This window comes from Denticeps clupeoides, chromosome 3 (genome assembly GCF_900700375.1).
Source record: "Denticeps clupeoides chromosome 3, fDenClu1.1, whole genome shotgun sequence".
NCBI classification, from domain to species: Eukaryota; Metazoa; Chordata; class Actinopteri; order Clupeiformes; family Denticipitidae; genus Denticeps; species Denticeps clupeoides.
Genome location: NC_041709.1, coordinates 16,863,502 through 16,885,051, shown reverse-complemented (window position 1 = coordinate 16,885,051; position 21,550 = coordinate 16,863,502). Strand labels below are relative to the sequence as shown.

The window sequence follows — 21,550 nt, the reverse complement described above, 5'->3', positions numbered from 1 at the left end:
TCTCTCTTGTCTCCTCCCTTGTCTCCTCCCTTCTCTCCATCCCTCCCTCCAGCAGATCACCGCAGCAGCGGTCTTTAAGCTGCTTCAGACAGCGAAGTGCCTTTAATTGAATCCCAATTCTCACGGGAGGTTAGGCTCCTTTATGGGAGACAGAGACACCCGCTGCGCCCCCTAACCAATCCACACAGCAGGAACACAGCAGCGTCCTCGGAGCAAGTGCTTCTTTTCCACACCTGTGCTGCCGTGCAGCAGGGAGCCTTTAACCTGCGAAGAGACCCCACTTGTCCCAGGGCAATACTTCCCCAGCCTTTTCTATTTTAACATTTAACACTATTATTAAGCAAATCAATTCACTGAATGCTTTACCATTGACTAGAGTGTTTCCCCAACTGGTTAATATCCCAAACCCAAGTGTCTTTTCAAACAAAAAAACAACTGCCCAGACAGCAAAAACAAAGAAAATAAATGTCTTCACAATGCCTGGAAACAATTACCTGACATAAAGACTTCCAGCATTCTGTCCCAGTTTAAAGCCTCAGGAACGATGCTATGCAGGAACAAGGAGGCAATTACCCTCCATCACAACCCCCAGCTCTTTATGTTTCCAGATACACTATCAGGGACAGGCCAAGTACAAGTACCTTCTGAAACTTGATGTTGTGGTTAGCCCCTCTTCAAATTACTTTTTTCTGCAGTTACAAAAATATTAAGGCAGTCAAAATTATAACATTAATCACACTCAAAATAAATGAACACAATTTGAACATAAAATTCACTGTAGCCCATAGAGGTCAGAGCCTTCACAGGTCTCATAATTCGATTTGGTTACGATTAACAATGCCTTGATTATCGATGCATCATGATGCATCCAATCAGTTTTTTAATCAGTTAATTAAGAGACAATCCCTAAAGTTAATGACTGAGCCACAGGAGGTTTACCTATTACCATACCTGAAATCTACAAAATGAACATTGTTGCATATATTAGGCTACTGGGGGAGTAATCAGAAGGTTGCCGGTTCGAATCCCGATTGAGCAAAGTACCGTCCCCACACACTGCTCCCCGGGCACCTGTCATGTCTGCCCACTGCTCACCAAGGGTGATGGTTAAAGCAGAGGACACATTTTGTTGTGTCACCATGTTGCAGTGTTTCACAATGACAATCACTTCACTTTCACCACAGATTACTTTATAATCATCAAACTCTTACTGGTAAGGGCACACTTTCATGCATCTCATGATGCTATCATAATTTTTCATTTTGGTTTATGGTGCTTTCAAATCCATATTTGTGTCTAATTAAAGCCTGTTCATAAGCTTGGCCTCTACGGTGGTGTTTCCTGACCTAGATGTACATAAAACTTTATAGCTATAGCTTTATAGCTATCTAGTGGTTCCCTGGCAGGAGGGGTACACATGGTGCTGGAGAGGAGTTTGTTCATGTAGATAATTATTGTAAGTTTTATGTGTTGTGTACAGTCATGTAACATTTCCGCAGTAAAAGTTCTGTTTATGTTGTTGAAGTTGGTGATGGATGTTCCCAAAGGAAAAATTTTGTCGAGGGAGGTTCCCTTATCTGACATTCTCTGAACAAGGAATTAGTTCTGCTTATGTCAACTGTCTACCAATGCATTGATTCCCTACTCCCTGGCTTTCTCAGAGTGGCAGGAATGTCCTCAGAAAGTTTATTATAAAATAATGTAGGGTGGCACAGTATAATTTAATGCGGAGAACAACAAACTGATACACAGAGCGCACTATTCCTAGTAAGTTTTTGCATCAAGCTCAACACATATCCACAACCAATCTTCCTAGCAATACCTCTAAGAACTTCTCTTAATTAATTTGAATTATAGATGGTCCATTAAGGCTTCCCATTACAGTTAACATTACATTCAACCATTTACATTTACATTTACGGCATTTATCAGACGCCCTTATCCAGAGCGACTTACAATCAGTAGTTACAGGGGACAGTCTCCCTGGAGCAATTTAGGGTTAAGTGTCTTGCTCAGGGACACAATGGTAGTAAGCGGGATTTGAACCCGGGTCTTCTGGTTCATAGGCGAGTGTGTTACCCACTAGGCTACTACCACCCTATGTTAGATTGGTTTTATTAGGGCCAGTCTGTTTCTGCTACCTTATTAAGACTTCTCATTTTCATTGTTATTATCTTCTGCATTAACATTTATTAACATAAATGACTAGTGACACAATCAAAATGCATTCATTTATATTACATCCATGCATGTTTCCATAGTTCACCAGAGGGAGCATTCGGGAACAGCTGCATCATTAAACATCTGACACTTATTTTATGGCTCTGTTTAAAATAATGCAAATGTTCACGCAAAACATGCCTTATCTAAAGCTACACTAAAACTCTTACATTTACATTTACAGCATTTATCAGACGCCCTTATCCAGAGCGATTTACAATCAGTAGTTACAGGGACAGTCCCCCCTGGAGACACTCAGGGTTATTGCTCAGGGACACAATGGTAGTAGTGTAGGGCTGCACGATTTGGGGAAAAAGACATATTGCAATTATTGAGATCAATATTGCAATATGCGATTACGATATGATAAAGGACACTTGCTTGTATATCAATGGAATGTCACATACAAATTACTAATAGTGAAATGTTTAATTTCAAGTTAAACATACAAACTACTTATAACAACTTGAAATGCCCAGTGCTTTCATACAATATTCTACAAAATTAAATAATCATAAAAAACTCTTTACATTACTGTCAAACGACAAACCCTGGTAAGGCTAAACAACTGTTTTGATTATATTTGGCCATTATAAAATCCCATATTATAGTTCTTACGTTTAACCAAAACGTTGTTTGGAGGCTGACTTGAAAACAGGGATGCATAGCTTTGCTACGGTTAAGATTTGTAAACTGAGGTGAATTTCTTTAGGAAACCTTCAAAGTTTGAGAAAAGTTAACTAAACAGCTAAGAACAGTCTAAATAGTTAATGCCTACGTTTAGCCAAAACGTTGTTTGGAGGCTGACTTGAACACAGGAATGCATAGCTTTGCATAGCTAAGGTTAAGACTTTTGGATTTTGGATCTGGTTTGGAGCGTACAGCGGTTTGTACAGCCCCAAGCAGCACAAGAGTGAGGCATTTTTATGCACTTCTCTCCATAGCAGATCCTTTCGCAATATGGCGGCGACGTTGATGTATGATGCAGCTCGTCATACGGCGTCTACCCATATGTTTATGCGAGTCACGAATCTGAGGTCTCCATTGAACCGAATCGAAAGTCATGTGACCAAACACGTCACATTCGACTGAAGTGAGACTTCAGTCAGCTCGCAAACTTTGAGAGAATGAGTGATATGTTGCCGATTCAATCCATGTACTAATCATTTAAATCACAGCTTTTTGCGTTCATGTAATTGCACAGACTGACATCACGATTACGATTGCGATTAGATTAATTGAGCAGCACTAGTAGTAAGTGGGGTTTGAACCTGGGTCTTCTGGTTCATAGGCGAGTGTGTCACCCGCTAGGCTACTACCACCTTCTTCACTCTCACTATCTTATTTTACTATTTTATTCAACTAAACTACTTGTTAAAATTGTCATGCGGTCATTGTTTTACCAGTGATGACTGAGCAATGATGAATGTGTATGAATATTGATGAATGAATGTGTAATGATATTTAATGCAAGTCCTTCTCATGAAAATGTAGATTTATGACAGTAAACATTCACAACAGAGCTTAAGTTATGGAAAACTCAGCACCAAGAGCAGATAACCCAACAAGAACCATTGGAATTTTGGCATGCCTGATTGTCCTCGCAGTGTAAGAGCCTACAAATAGACTGTCACTAAGAATTTTTCTCTAGACATTAAGTGAACAAACCTAGACAATAAATTCCTGATTTCCATGATCAGTTAACACATTTCTAAATGATACAATTTGCTTCAAACTCTCTGATGCTCACAAATGTTGACTATGGAGAGTCATACCATGTTCAGGGTTCTGGTGACTGTGCATTTATGTGCCAAAATGAAGAGAGAGTCCACTGTTCTGTCCATATCTGAACACACAGAGACACTTTCTCCTTTTCTTCCTCTGGTCAACCGGTCCGTTTGAATAAACAGCCTCTCTTCCCTGGCGGGCCCTATGTCTGCTGGACTTCTGGCTGCCCCCTGTGTTTTTCTTGGGAGAGCATGAACTACCATGGCTGGTCACATGACACAGTGACAAAAAGGGCAAAAAGAAAAGCCACCGCAGGCAAAGTCATCTGTAGTGAAGTGGAGGTTTAAAAAAGGACACTGTGAATGTGAGCATCAAGTCTACAAAGAACACCTTTCATGTCAATTTCTGTTCCAACTCACCTCAACTGTGGTGAAAACACATAAAACAGCTTGCTGAGGATGGGGTTCTGATATCAAGGCTACATCTGAACCGGTACCGGAAATGTCTGTTTGGCTCATGCATCAAACCCAGGAAAAAGGAACAAATGCAGACTGGTCACCTGGTCTTAGTAATTGCACTTCAGTGCCCTTATTGGACGATTAATTCAAGGGTATCGATCAGGTGCCTATTAGAAGAAGTCTTAGAGAATCCTGAGTAATGCACATAGGAAAAAGATAAATGGACAAGAAGCTTGAATTTAGGTTATTACTTTTTTATCAAGCAGACCACACAATGAATTAATTATTTTGCTTAAATTACTTTTTCAATGATATCGAGACGTTACATAAGATAAAAAAACTCAAATGGAACAGTTTGGTTCTTGTCAAGGTGATCCAGTTCCTCACCCCATTTTTCTATCCCATTTTCCATCTACCTTTGATGTCTTGGCCACAAGATAATCAATGATAATTAAGTAAGGAGAAAGCAGCAAGAGTGTTTTAATGTGGGGGGTCATAAAGCCCACAAAAGCTGTTTCAAGATCAAACGTGCAACTATGGAACTGTGCAACAAAATAATACCTCATACATTCCAATGTTCTTTTTGTATAGTTTTTTTATACTGTATTAAAGTACTATATTGATCTTTATACTATGTATTGTACTATATTGCTTTAAAGACACCACGCTGTGTGTGACATACTTGGTTACATAATTCTGATTTTTATGCTGTTAATATAAATAATAAAGAACCTATGACTAGTGTAAAGTAAGATGTCTTCAGGACTTATATTAACAAAAGATCTGCTTTCTTTCTTGTTTTATTATTTTTTTTATAATAACGAAAGGCCCCACGCTTAGAATGTAGTGCTGTGTTCAGCACAAGTCAAATCAGTAGACAAACGACTCAGACAGGATGGATGGGGGCAGCGATCTAACACACGTTCTGCTTCGATAACTGGCTTTTTAAGCACAGAACAACTGCAGCCGATCTGTGCCCTCCAACCTGAAACACTTTCCCAAAAAGGCTCTTTTACTCTAATCTCCAGTGTTCTGCTTCCTCCTCAATGACGCGGTTACTCTCATCACTGCCCTGATCTTTATCATTTCCCTGGGCTTCCCTCATCATGCCCTGCTCCCATTCATCACGGCTCTCCATCTCATCCTCAAGCCACCAAGCAGCACAATGCATAAAGTGAGCTGGAAGGTTCTGAAAGAATGCGGTGGAAAGTACCCTTGTTGCTGCAATGCTATGCAATACAGAACACAAAAAGAACCTGTGAAGCTAAAATTATGCCTCAGGTGCCCTTCTGCTGAATCACTCAAACAAAAAACCCACAGCTCTCCAAATGGTGACCTACATAAACACTGGTTATCGGCCAAAACCACCTGGTTTCCGGCAGATTCCTCCGCTATCCTTCCAACACGAAGGAGATCCGCGGCCCGGTGTTTCCCATCAGCCACTGAGGATAAATCCATGTTCAGCATACGTCTATGATATACTGGCAAAAATCCTGCAATCTTGAGCATATGTGAAGAATCCTAGAAACGCTTGTGTGTAAATTGCATTTCCCATCTTATCCATCTTGCCAGACAAAACCAAATTACAGCACTGGAAGAATTCATGGGTTGCAATCGCTCACAATAACACGGGTACTGAATCAAAGATATCAAAGAAAACAAATGAGATTTTACATTTATTTAAAGATGCTTTGCTTCCTTGTTGATTTTTGGAATATAATGGAATAACACATTGCATGGACTGCAAACTAAGCCTTTCAATCAATTTTTGTTAAGTGTAGAGCACATATAACATAGAAAAACTTAATTCACACTCAGTCCCGCACCAAAACTGGAGTAGTTGGTGTGAAATACAGCAGACCAGGGGCAGATGATGATTCGCGTGGCACAACATAGCAAGATTATTAAAATATCTTTAGCAGCTGGGATCAGTGGCTGAATATATTTTCTATCGAGCATACTTCTACAAAAGCACACACAGTGGAATGCTATAAACCAGATGCACCCTGGTCATGATGGTTCCAGGCCAAGGCAGTCATGTACTGTGCATCCAGAAGGTATTCACGGCGCATCCCTTTTTCCACATTTTGTTATGTTACAGCCTTATTCCAAAATGGATTAAACTTAAATTGTTTTCCTCTGAATTCTACACACAACACCCCATAATGACAATGTGAGAAAGGTTTTGGCAAATTTATTAAAAATACAAAAACTGAGAAATCACGTATTCAAAGCCTTTGCTCAATACTTTGGCAGCAATTATAGCCTCTTTTTGAATATGATTCCACAAGCTTGGCTCATTCCTCTTTCCAGCACCTCCCAAGCTCCATCAGGTTGGATGGGAAGCCTTGTTGCACAGCCATTTTAAGATCTCTCTAGAGATCGTAGCATTCCCCAGATTTGTGCCTTGAGACAAATCTCTCGGAGGTCTACAGACAATTCCTTTGACTTCATGCTAGATTTGTGCTCTGACATGAGCTGTCACCTGTGGGACCCTATATAGACAGGCGTATGCCTTTCAAATCATGTAAAATCAACTGTTTTTTCCACAGAGGGACTCCAATGAAGCTGCAGAAACATCTCAAGGATTATCCAGAGAAACAGGAGGAACCTGAGTTTCATGGCACATGTACATGTACATGTGATGACTTTTTTTTGTATTATCTGTATGTGCTTAGCATGGGAAGCAGATGAGAATGAAAAGAATCATTCTTGGTTGCAATCTGGTTGTGGAATATGGTAACATCCACATTGTTAAACATTATTACAATGCTAATGAGAAATAAGTAGTGGGTAGAAAGAAGCTTTTGACAGCTTGGAAGAAGACAATTCTGGATTATCAGCATGATTTAACTAGACAGTCCTTTTAACAGTCCTAGAATGACCTGAGCTGCATAAAAAAAAAGAAGTTTAACTCAAAATTTGGAAATGTGAGAAGTGTTAGAGGGCACAGTAGTTGTCAGACATAATTTGCTAATTTCACCTCCAAATAAAGTCTTAGTGTGTTTCTTTTTAAGATGGGTTTTTTAAAAAAAAAAAATGCAATGCATGAAATCGATTTTATCCATCATGTAAATCTAAGGCATAGCAGAATCTATAAATTGGCAGAATAATTCACGCTTTGATCAAAAGTGAGATTTGTAAATCTCAGCGCCAGTGTGGGAACGGGACGTCCCGGCACGACAGCTGACTGCAGGAGCATTAAACGGATCTGCACCAATATATCCTGAAGCCCGAAACCCAGTCAGACTCTCTTGAGGTATTTGAAGTATTTGAGTATTATTTGAAACATTCGGTCCAAGTTAATACGAGATCTGATGAAAAATACACACATACCACAATGAACACACACAATGAGAGTGTTGCAAAAAAGTCTGCTAGTAACGGCACCTATTTAGTGCTCAGTGCAGACAAAGAGACTGAGCCTGAACCAGTCACGTACAGAGCAGACTCTCAGCAAGCTTAAATTGGTCGGATGCTGTGAGAGAGCGTGAGTGGGAATCTTTCAGTAGGACAGAAAGGAATGGCGTCATGTGAAGCGGTCTACCAGCAGATAGAGGCTGGAAGTCGGCAAATCAGTGACAGGGCGCTGGGCAGCGCTTGATGGCTGCCGCTCTAGGCATTCATCAGGGGAAAACCCTTTCAGATCTGAATTTACTTCAGGAAATCACGCTGACAGCAAATAAACCATCTCAAGCACAATAAACGGGAAAGGGAAAGACAGACTGAGGGGATTGGAGAGATTGGGAGGAGTTGACAACTGTCTGGCACTCAGGGGCAAAGGCACATTATTGAATTTTTTTTTTATGAATACACTTCTGTGCTTGTGCTTTTTTTTACAGATTTGTAATAATTAAAGGTGTTAAACCATTTTTAAATATGTAATGAGTCAAAATAAATTAACACTGCTACATTTCATTTACTTCCTGTGTGGCAAATATTGAAAATTGAAAAGGTTGCCTGATGAGCTAGTAAGAAATCCCACACTCATCTCGGTCATAGTTTTAATATGCATCGTAGCAAGCTTTACTGCAAAATGTGCGATCATTTACATTTCGATGACTGCCATAACAGTAATATAAAATGTCATTTATACAATGCATAACCCTGCTTCTAAGGGGCCTAAGTCTGTGCATCAAGAGAACGCTGAATTTCTTGTTGCAGTGTTCACTTCTGACCTTGAGCAATGAGGGATGTTTTACCGAAGTCCGCGATAACAGAAGTACAACAACATAAAACCCAGCACCTGCAAAAATCAAAAATCAAGCAAAAACATCCCGACATTAATACATCATATTCAATTTCAAAGTGAGCATTTTTTACACTGAGGTTGCAAGCCGGGTTTGTTACAATCGAACGAAATATTGCACTTCCTCAGGCAGCACTGCAGCCCAGGTGTGTTTGATGCCTCTTTCCCAGCGGAGCACGACAGGTGCAATGCAGGAATAAGAAGCCAGTGGGAGTAACAGCAGAGCAACCCACAATTCCAGCAGTCAGGCAGCAACATAGCAGCCGGGCAACTAATCTTCAGCTTTCTTCAGTCGTTGGTGCAAAACATTTTTCCGCCTCTTCAGTTTGGTGCTTTTGTGTGATGCACTGCAACACCGTGTGTTTAAAATACGAATACGTCCAATCAACCTTTTACAGAGCACAACTTCCTGATTCCAAACCAGAAAGGTTTGGATGCAGGTGTCCAGCAGTGTTCATCCTTCTCATAATTTTCATGTACAGTGTCAGTCTAAATGACATTCATCCTTCTCATAATGTAAATTTTCATGTACAGTGTCAGTCTAAATGGCAAGTATACAAAATATGTCTGTCAATCAAAAAAAGGGAAAATATTCATCTTCATATTTTAAAGAGGACATTAACATGTTTTACCATAACCACATACATTGAGGAAGATGTATGTCTAGTTCCTAAAGAAGCCGTTAAATGAAGTTTTTATTGACAGTTTAGTGAATTTGCCTCTCCGCCAGTGCTAATGTGTGCTTTTGCCTACCCGATCATTAACCTGCTATGCATGGCATGCCCATCTGAGCAGTGTGGGGGTGACCTTGTAAAATATCAATGGGAGGTGGAGGCTCCCGGGTTGAAAAAAAGAGATTTTCAGAGGCGCTTCAAGCAGAGGCCTCTGATCGTTTGGTGATAATTTGCTGACAATTTGCAGCATGTGAGGCCATTTCAGGAGTCCTCTTTTGTGTTTGAGGTTGCTCCTGTTGCAGATTAACAGTCACAGATTACAGTAGCTGCTTCCATTCTGCTTTCAACTCATAAAAATAAAGTACTGACGTAAATGTCTTAACACTATGCAAGAAAGGACCCAATTAGCAGTTATCCACATGCTTGATTGGTAGCTCATTATCTTCCCCTGGACTTCTGGACATCTCCCACATACATTTACTGCAATAAGCAACACTGGATTACGATTGTGGGCTCATGTAGAACAGCACAGTGGCAGCATAAAGGCTGTGCTGCCCCAGAACAAGGAAACCTGTGTTCAAACCCTGCCTGGCTAAATCTAAGGATTTTTTTTTGATAATTAGAAATAACTAGACAGGTCAAGCGTTACTTTTTTCTGTACTTTTTTACTTTCACATTGCAAATCAGTCTATGTTGGATGGAAAGCTGCTTGGTTGTTGCCAGAGTGCTATGTTATGGTGACAGTGATTAATGTGAAATGCGTCCTCCATCTTTTGCTGAACAGCTGGAGTCACAGATGACAAGACATATAAAAAGAAATGCTTGCTGGATAAAATGTGCATCAATTTTAATGTATTTCATTATTTATATAACAGATTTAAATCCACAATATAAATCACATATACACCACTCAGCCACAATATAAATAAATCATATATACACCAATCAGCCACACCAAGTGAACAACTATGGTTTTGGTTACAAATAGTAAGTAAATGTGTTGGAAAATGGTCACGTGAGTATCTCCATTCAATAAGGGGTGTGGTGGTTAGAAGACTGGGTCTCATATAAATTAGCACTAGATTCAAGGTGTAAATGTTCAAAATCTGGAAAAACAGCTATGGGCCAAAGAAAATTAATATATAAATAATTCAATAGCAGAATTATTCAATAGCCTCTTGTATGAATGTATGAAAAAACCTGACTCAACAGTAACAACCACAGAGAACTTACATTTCTCAGATATAAAAATCCTGCAGCTTTCTAGGCACACGGCACTCTTGAGAAACCTATGTAAAGTCTTTAAAAATAAAAAGACGCATGCCTTATCAGAACTAATTAGAGGAGTACGTTTGACATTATCTAACAATAAAATTATTGTTAGTCTGTTGGTGGCCTAGCGGTTAAGGAAGCGGCCCCGTAATCAGAAGGTTGCTGGTTCGAATCCCGATCCGCCAAGGTGCCACTGAGGTGCCACTGAGCAAAGCACCGTCCCCACACACTCTCATGGCTGCCCACTGCTCACTCAGGGTGATGGGTTAAATGCAGAGGACAAATTTCACTGTGTGTGCTGTGCTGCTGTGTATCACATGTGACAATCACTTCACTTTTTTTTTTTTTTAATGACTAAATAGGTGTACAGAACAGACAAAATGAGAGCTGTAATGTTGCACAACACACTGCTCAACATGGCATCATGTCTGACAGCTTAATTGTTTCTGTATAGTTTTTTCCACAGTCAACTGATTACTTATCTTCAGTCCCCCTGGAGACACTCAGATGTCTTGCTCAGAGACATAACGGTAGTAAGTGGGAATTGAACCTGTGATTTTGTGGTCTTCTGGTTCGTAGGTGAGCATGTTGAAACGTAACCATTGAATCATGATGTGAGTATTGTGTTGCCAGATTCTTGCCAATAAACTGCACTGGTGTCGGCCAACATCTGAGCTGTGAGAGGGACATTGACCCACCAAACCTTGATGTTCTTTTCTAAACTGATGTGTTTCCACCATTAAACTAGTACATTTTGCTCAGCAGTATCCCATGATATATTTAGTTAATCTTGATGGAGCAGCACTCCTTGTTCTCTGAACTCTGTGGCAAACCTTGTGATGTCTTAGACGTCCAGAGAGAACAAGCAGGAAACCTGAGCTGCAGAACAGCTGGAGTGAACCGGATTCTGCAGCAATTCACACGCGAGGAATGAAAAAGTATCTCTTTAAAGCACATCGCTGGGACACACTTATACCGCTCACTAGTCACAGTCTCTCTGAGTAGAGAGGAAAGTGGCATCATTTTATATTCCTCACCAGCCGCAGCTGAAAAAAAGTGTCGGCCGAAGGCATTAGTTAGCGGTTTACTGCATGTCCACGGCTATTAGTCATTTGAACCAGTGCCACGAACCCAACAGCAACTAGGAAAGAGGAAAAATACACGTCTTTAAGATGAGTCTTTAAAATGGCAGACATGGTGCTAAAGCACACTGTACTCCCTCTCACACGCACACACAAAAGATCAGTAGACAGACGGGCTTTTGTAATGCACGGGAGGCTATAAAAATAAAGTCTTGTTGACAATTTTTACACAAGGCAATTCCTTTGGAGTGATTCCGGCATGCTGTCTGAGGGTCTCCCGCAATCCCACATGTAAACAGATGAAAATGAGAGAGACACACACACACAGAAAGAGAAAGAGAGAGGGAAGCACCAACAGGCCAGACAAGTGTTTGATTTCCCAAAAGAGGGTTCGCCATGTGGGGCTCTTTCCCTGCATGAAAACACACAGGGCTGAGAGACAGGGGGTCTAATCCAATTTACTCATCTTTGTGTGGCTGTCTGATTTCAGAGGCATCCTTCAGCCCTCAAGTAATCAATTTCCCCTTCAAGTTCCAGCGCCCATTTCATCAATTTGTGTTGAAAGTGGAAATCTGCAGGGGTAAAAAATGAATGTTCCTGTGTGTCTGTATGTGTGTTTATGGGCACCAAATGTCCCCAAGAGACGGAACACAGAATACACTAATATAATATAAGATTTACCCATTTAAACTACTTGTGTTGGATATATACCATCATAGATACCTATAAGTTTAAGAAAAGAATGTATATGTGTGACACTAAGAGCGTGCATCATTAATTCCTGGCATGTGATCCAACAGGGATGAGATAATCCAACAAATTTGCAAACAAGATTGATAATGTCATTAATCTGCATTGAAAAAAATTATACATGTAGAAGCATGCTTCAGATCTTTCCCAATAAAGATAAGCATTGTTAATTGAAAATTTGTGATGCTTTAGCAATAGGTACAGATTAATGCATTTGAAAATAGGGGGTGGTAGTAGTAGCCTAGAGGGTAAGACCCAGGTTCAAACCCCACTTTCCCTGAGCAAGACACTTAACCCTGAGTTGCTCCAGGGGGGGACTGTCCCTGTAACTACTGATTATAAGTCGCTCTGGATAAGGGTGTCTGATAAATTCTGTAAATGATAAATGCTGTAAATAAATGCTGTAAATATTTACATTTACGCCATTTGGTTTTCAGGTTAGCATCAGTGAGAGAAATGAAGAGGAATGGCGATGTAGTGTGCATGAGAGTTGTCACTCCTCCCATTTTTAAGTCTGTATAGAAAAACAATTAAAGATTGAGTTCTGGGTGACAGAAGTAATTAGACAAAACCAACAAAAAGGGAAGTTAGTTTCTGCAACCAGGGGGACTGATTGTATGTCGCTCTGGATAAGGGCATCTGATAAATGCCTTAAATGTAACTGTTTTATATATTTATTTGTGTAAATCATGAGGTTGCCTTACCTTAAACAAGTGAACAAGCCCAACACTTTTCGTGCAGCACTGCACTTAGCGGACAATGATGTCATAGAGGATAATGCACATTGTGAGAAGTATTATTATTTTGCTGTCAGACCGCGTTGGGTGGGGTCCACTGGCACAACAATACTCCAGCCTGCATGCAGACTGAAATGAAACAGTGGATGTGGAGATCGGTGTAACTGTATACAGATGATGAGACAGTGGAAAAAAGAGCCAGGCAGAGAGACAAAGAGAAGAAAGAGAGCGCTCTCAGCATTGTGAGACTGGCAGAATATGACCAGCAGCTGTTATGCTCTTTGGCTGAGCATCAGATCTTCTTGCAATAGAGCATCTTCTCACTCTCACAGGAATTCCTCCATTGGGATAAAGGCTTGCATTATATGTGCAACCTTCTCCAAAAGAGAAGATCAGATGCTCAAAGTGGCCCTGGCCTTCATGTAGTAAAAATGGGCTATTTATGTCATGATTTCTGTGAATTCCACTGCCTCCCTCATGTGAGATAAGTTTTCACGCTTACTGAAGGCTCAGCCAACAAATTTGCCATCATTAAACATCAGAGCTGTTCCTGCTGACTGCACTTTGGAGACGGTCCTCGCAGGACGACATGTCAAGTACAAACGCATTCAGAGAAGAAGAAACAAGCAATTTAAACAGATTTATTAGCCGTCGGGCTGATTCGAAACAGCGCTTTGTCTCAGAGGGGGAATTCAGCCTGCATTCTTCTGGTGAAATATCACACGCAAGTTGGCTTTGTTTATTTTCAGCTCTTACAAAACCACGTGCTACATTCCCTCTAGCAGTCAAAGACCACAATAGTAATATAATAAGTACTTACTCTCCACCCTAATTTAGATTGTCTTTAGAAAGCTTTCTGCATTCCATTTTTATTAACATTTGAAGACAAAAAATGTTAACAATAAAGTTGTCAGTACCTCGAATATGTCTACATGGAACATGTCTAGCAAACTAAACCGAAATATATATTTGTTTAATGAAAAACTGATTAAATTAAAGTATGAATTCAAACCTTTACTCCAAAACATAATAAAGAAAGTTGAAAGTTTTTAATCAGAAAGTGGGGGCAAATACCATATTTGTCAGAAAATAAGTTTTCTTTTCAAAATGTATCTTACAAAGCAGTCATTCTACATTTGTGGTCTAGACAAAAAACTGGTCGATGGTAACAAACATGATATTTTGTGACAAGTCCATGAATTAGTCTTCAAAAATTGGTATATTGTTATAATTTAAATATGTATTATTATATTATGTATTTGTATGATGATGCTGATTATATTGATTGTAACAAAGATGGATAAAATAACCATTAAAATACAGACATGTCTGGTCCAGACATAACTGTAAAAGCTGCACTGTCATTGCCCTTGAATGCATAATTCCCGTTGTTGGGTTCATCCGATCACCAGCAACATGACCAGACTCAATTGGAATCACACTCTACAAATTCTCTCTGACCCTCCCTCTCCCTCTTCCTCTTGCCTTCATTAAAATGGACTTCCTAAAACTCCCATTAATCTTTCTGACAGGAATCTTATTGATCGTGCTGGCTGCAGGACACTCTTCCATGCCTCGAAATGACTTTCCTCCTCAGCCACTCCAGCCCCAGGCTCAACAGTGCTGCTGTTGAACTGGCCATTTAAAAAGGCTTAATCACAAAGGCCAGATGTGCTTGCAGAACTGCTTTTTGCAACAAAAAAGTTCAGAAGTCCATTAAAAAATTATTTCAACTTAAACTAAAAATCACAATTACAAGATGTAATGCAATATAAACTAGATTATAATAACACCTAGATAAACCTTTATATTAGATAAACCGTTAATATTATTATTAATACTATAGCGACAACAGTCGTGATACCAAACACATAAAAAAAGAGGGGGAAAGATTTCCGGTCAGTACTACAGAGCAACTGAAAGTTTTACTCAAGGCTGCAATTGTAATAAGTCTGATATGAACCTGTGGTTTTGCAGGTTATCTAGTTAATAGGAAAGTTTATTCTAGCTGCAATCACCATGCTAAAGAGATTGTGTTCATATCAACACATAACAGCAGTTTTCGCTAACTGTTTCACAGGGAAGATTCTCCACTACATTCTCCACCACTACAACGCCTACTCTACCCTCTGAAGACTCTACAACTACTATAGAACCATTTTCAAAGCTTACTTCAGATGAAATCATACAGATCATATCTACAGGCAAGCCAACCACAAGTCCATTTGATCTAATCCCCTCCACAATGCTCCAACCCATATCTCCTGACCTTATCCTCTTCATTTCTCACATCATAAATGGTTCAATTACATTTGGTCATGTGACAACAGTCTTAAAGAAACCCACAGCTGATCCTGCAGACATCCAACCAGTGTCTCTTCTCTCATTTCTTTCTAGAGTCCTTGAGCGCTGTGTCTACAATCAGCTATCATTTCAAATGTCTCAACAACCAGTCTAGCTTCAGAGCTAGTAAATCAACTGGGACGGTCTTTCTAGGTGATTCTGAGAAGCTACATGCAGCCAGATCAGCAAAAGTCTTATTCTCCTTGATACAGTTAACCACAAGACTCTCCTGTCCATTCTGAAGAGACTTGGAAAGGATCCATGTCTACTTCACACAGACTCTCCACTGGCATCCCTCAAGGCTCAGTACTCGTTCCTCTCCTTTTCTCCTGCTGCACAAGATCTCACGATTCGATTCGATTGCGATTTTCAGTGCTTCGATATCAATGCATCACGATGCAGCCCATACGTGGTCACATGATGTTTTTGAAATAGATGAGTTAAGGTCTTGTACATCTGTATGGATGCGTTTATTTGCTACAATGAGCAAAAAATTTTTGTATTGTTCTCTTCCAAGATGGCTGCTTGTAACCACTTGTTTTCAAAACAAAATGTCTAATTTCACTGCAGTGACAGAAGGTAAATTGAACTGACATTATTGTTGTACTGTAAATTGTAAGCCACTTTCAGACTGAATGCGCTGTGGGTGCGTGAAAAGTATGTGTGTTTTTCTAAACTCACGGTAAGACGATTATGTTGTATTGTAGATCTCTGGACACTCAGAGATTGTTAGGATCAGCCTTTCCTCCATCCTCACTTCGTGTATGTTTTGAAGGGGCAGAAAGAAAATTTGCCTGATTGGATTCTATTGGTGGCACGTAATGGCCACCGGGTGCCGCGCCACGCAGCGTGAAACTCTGACCAAGCAAAGTCATTGTGATAAAATCGATTATGGTCTGCACAGCTTCGATGCAATATCGATGTACATGTGCATTGCGCCCATAATGTCAACCATAATGTTTAACCTTGAGGTCAGAACAACACAATCACTGGGTGTAGTCAAACAACATATTAAGACTTTTTGCTTTACACAATACATAGAGTAACTTGTAAATTTCTTTTAGTCGGGTTCATGTAATAAAATTGTATTCATAGTTGGGGTCCTAGTGAACCAGAACTGATTATTTCATAGATGGTGAAATAAAAGCACACTGTAAATCACTCCGGATAAAGTAAATATTTACATTTGTTGACACAGTTCTAAAGTTATACTCCATATTTTACAGCCAGCAGAATGAGTTTGCACATTGATTAAATAGTCAAAGGCAAACTTGTTAATAAAGGGTGGATGAGAGAGGATGGAGAAAGTAGTCAATAACAGAGCAGCCATTAATCTCTGACAACATCCTGTTTGTTCACCTGCTGGAGTCGTGATCTTCTGCCACCTTGAGCAAGATGACACAGACAAAACACAAAATCCCAGCATATTCTTTCGCACCAAGGAGTGTGTGTGTGTGTGTGTGTGTGTGTGTGTGTGTGAGAGAGAGTAAACTTCTCCGGCAGAGGAAGCTGTCGGAAGTACTCCATCCTCCTGGGGATACAGCTTCAGGCGTACAGAATCACAACTGCTGATGACCTTCAGACACAAACATTCTTCTTCCCAAAAAACACCAGTTAGATTCAACCAAACTGATACAGAACATCCTTTACTAAAAACGCACAGCATCTTCAACCAATCCAAAAATATCTTCTATTGAATTAGAATATTGGATTTTTCGATTGGAACCTGATTCAGAACAAAACACAGTGGCACAAAATGACAGAATGAAAGAACAACGAGTAAAAAAAGAAATAGATTTTTTCCTCCTCACTAAATTTCCATGTGGCACCTGGTTCCTCTTTTCCAGGAGACAAGTGTTATTATCAGGCCATATATCCATACCCATTCTAAGGCCCATTCTAAGCATAAAGAGAAAACAAATTAGGGCAAACACACAGGATCCCAGTAATAACAGTGTACATTACAAATGGGTAAAAATAATATGATATTTCTTCCGTAAACTCCTGCTTCCTAAATAACCAGGTTTTTATCTTACATTGTTCTTAAGATAACATTTGTACAGATTCTCTCCAATTCTCTAGAACAAAAGAACAATTTCATACACACACACACAAACACACTCTATCATCAGCTAGCTTGCACACCTGACGAACTATGAAAAACATGTCCTTACTGTATTGCCACCAATTAACAAGCTGACAGTCTGCATGCCTCCCAATCACCGATCAGCCGGGGAGTCAAACTCTAAGCAGTTGAAACAAAACCAATTATGGCTGCTGTCATATCCTGAATTGCGACTTCTAATGAACATATGAACAATATGTCAGCTAAATGAGATTAAAATGCCACATACATAATGAGGACCAGGAGGCGTGAAGACTTGCAGAGTTAAGCACAATGTCTGACTTTTTGATGCAGAACTGGAGTTGAACTTTTTTGCTCACACTGCAGCTGTTTCTCTCTGTGCCTTGTGGATTGTGTCGGTGTGTGTGTGGTTGTATCTTTGATCTAGGTTTTACTTATCCTCCACCTGAAACTGTGAGCAGTAGAGATGTAGAAGATGAATAATGCAAACAGTCACAGTCAGTTTCTTTCTTCTACATTGATTATTACCCCTGAATGGCTCAAATTTCCATCTTTGACTTTCAATTGCTATAAGTAGATGCTTAAATGCCCATTCAGCAGCTAAAAGCACTACAAGAGGTGAAAGAGATCTACAAACAGCTGGCTTAGCTTGCTCACAGAATTTAAGGAACGTATATAAAGCAAATACATAAAAGAAATCAAGCGTTTCTAAAATTACATACAAGAGGTTGGGGTCAACAGCTGCATCTGGGACAAAAATCTTTTCCCCAAAAATCTGTGCCAGGAAGTTACATCTGCACGTAACACATGGAGAATAGTCCCACTGTACAAAGCAGAACAGTGGGTCTGAATTAGCTGTGGGAGTGTTTATGCTCCAGTTCAAGTCCGCAGCTGATGGCGGAAGCACGCTGAGGGTATTTCCTGAGGCTGAAGCGTAAAAAAACATGACCTCACTGACTCTTATTCGTCCATGGTGGAATTCACACTTTTGTGTACAACATTTTTATCCGGCTCCCCCTTCTCCTCAAACCACCCTGCTGAAGCAGTTATAACCCCATAATACGATGGACCTTTTTTGCACAATTTCTAAATTTTGGCAATATGTAGCAGCAGCCTCACAACAAAACTATTAAATTCTTTGTCTCAAAGGAGAGCAGAAATGTATTAGGACAGCAATTTTAATCATTCTCACCTCGCAAGCCTAAGCTCTACCCCTGGGTGCATTCCTATGCAACCTCATTATGGTACATGACAAACCACTAACTACACCGGGTGGCAGGAAAGTCATTTACGAAATGTCTTCTCTTGGCAACATTCAGTGCCTGGGGCCACAGCTCGCCACACAGTTGGTCACCGCTGAATGCAAGATGAACATGGATAGTTTGGGACAGATGATGCCATTAGACTGAAGAGCACAGAGATCATCATGGGTGTGGGGGGGTCCCCTAAAAACAAGCTTAATCATCTCAAGCCATTACAACCTTCATTAACACACAAATGTTACTCATGATAACAACCTTTTTAAAATTTTTTGATATCCTAATTTAAACAAGAACATACAATACATATAAGAACAACTAACATGTGCATGTTCCAGTTCATTCCATTCAGTCTGGAAACCACAATCTGTTGGCACTATGTAATGATCAATTTGCTCACCTGATTATTATCAGACAGACTACATCTAGTGTAACTTCCTTAAATAATAAAGAATACCAAAAAGAACACTGCAACTGTGATAATCTAAAAAAGTCAACATAGGTAAATAATAAGCCAAAACCTTGTGGGACTTTCACACAGACTGCGGCATCCCTCATGGTTTGGTACTAGGTCCTCATTACTTCTCCATCTATATTATTTATTGCATATTCTCAAATTAGTTCTCACTCCATTGTTTCTGACTGGTCTCTACAGACCTCTCATCATGGATGGTAGCTCATCAGCTAGATCTCAACCCCAGTAAAACAAAACAGTTTTTCAAGCCAACTGATTCATGTCCACATCAGGGTTTTATAATTTCAGTGCCCCCCACTCATTGAGGGGTGTGTCCTCCAGATGGTGCCATAATGCCAAATTGTTAATTATTTATAAATATTTATTGTTATATGTACAACTCTGAAGGGGAAGTCCTCTACTCTAGAATAAAAGACCAGTGATTGAGAGCCAACTCCCCTCTAACCCTCTAAAGACCACGCTGAGTGATGAACTCAAGGGTCACCAAGACAGCAGATGTGAGAACAGCCCAGTTTCTCTCAGCCTAACACACAGGACCACAAATAACCATCTACACTCCCTGTCTCACTTACCTGCACACCCCTTTCACTCCTACCTTTATCCTCTCATGCGGAGGAAAATAATGTGAACCTGACATCCTCCATTTCATTGGACTGGGGCAGCAGGTTGCTCGGAGGAGGTGTGAGTGCAGTGGGGGAGCCTTTAATTGATGACAGCATGGGCTACCATGTGTGAACAGGAATATATTTATGTCTGCTATAGGGGGCCTTATGAATGAAGCTGATTTCATTTCGACCTGTTACTAACTACAGCATCTCACATTTCATACGTTTCTAACTTACATTTCTAATGTATGTAGAGGAGGTACGATTGTACTGATGGCGATGAGAAAAAATCATTCTAGAATGAGTGACAATGTGAGCATCACTGACTGTATGGGATATTTTGGGATAATGCCTCAGAAGCATGTTCACTACCAGCATAGGTACATTCTTACAGAAGAATGATGTCCATCTGTCCATCAGCACTCTAATGGCTTACAAGTACCTTTACAGCATTCTTTAATCTTAACTTTTGGATATAGTCTAATAATGATTAAGATATAATAGTCACTAATTGAAATCAAGATGTAAATAAATAAAAAGCTGAATCCTGCACATTCCACTGCTGAACAGAACACCAGTAGGTAGCACATGATGTCCCAACATTGGTCCCAAGCCTTGGACATTCACAGTGTTTACCTCTCTGTCCTTCAGTTTCATGGCGAGGACCAGCTGATTCCTGTGGTTTGTCAGGGCCTCACGATAATTTCCCTTGGAGAAGAACGCCGACCCCAGGTTTCCGTGGGCACGGCATTCTCCAGCCTGGTCACCTACAGTAGCAGAAACCTCATGTCAGGTTTACAGCAACTTAACACATGCACACACACAACAAAAAACAACTTAGCTCAAACTTTAGCCAACATTCACTAAAAAGAAAATGAAAAGAAAATGTATCCTTTTTTACATGATTTTTGCATCACTTGTTATAATCAACCTTGCCACATTTCCAGAACCATCTTTATTCAAATCCATGTAAATGTGGTGTTTTCAAATTACAGTATGTGTCATGATGTATTATCTTAATTTGATTAACCACTAATTTAGACCATTAAGATTCCATCAGCCCATCATAACAGAGACATTTAGGGAACCCAAATTATATTTAGCACCAGAATTAATTTTATATGGCCCATTTATTTGCAATGACAGGAAGTGCTGGAGCAGCTACTGGTCCCTGCAAGGTCATTTGAATTTCTCCTTAGCATTCTCAGCGAGTGACTATGACAAAAAGACATCCAGTCAAGCGTTATTCCACTGGGGCTGAAAGCATGTGGCAAAACCCGCACTGTCTCCTTCAGGAGGGTACACTTTGTGCAGCCAATGCTCAAGATGATTAAATCGATGATTAAGATCTCTCCCTTGGGTCACACCTCTGTTTTTTCCTTTGGTTAAATATTTTCTGAAAGTGTTCATGCTAATTACAATAGGGTGTATGTGAATTCTTCATCTCACCACATTATTACCTCAACTACTGTACAACTAATAACTATGTGCCTGGAGCTCTCTGTAATCCATGATTATTTAGTGCGCTACTAATAGTAGCCTTTGTCACCATATGGCAGCCAGAATCATGCAGATTCCCATCGGCATTGAAACATCTGAGCCTATAGAATTG

At 40.0% G+C, this 21,550-nt stretch overlaps 1 protein-coding gene across 5 annotated transcripts in view; it reads right to left on the bottom strand.

The window, feature by feature from the left end:
• ttc28 (tetratricopeptide repeat domain 28) overlaps positions 1-21,550 on the bottom strand; it is a 144,549-nt gene that overhangs the window by 32,122 nt on the left and 90,877 nt on the right. For all 5 annotated transcript variants that reach the window (XM_028971084.1, XM_028971083.1, XM_028971085.1 and 2 more), the window contains one exon: positions 20,575-20,705. In XM_028971084.1, coding sequence (XP_028826917.1) covers positions 20,575-20,705 — 131 coding nt within the window. The remainder of the gene's footprint in view (positions 1-20,574; positions 20,706-21,550) is intronic.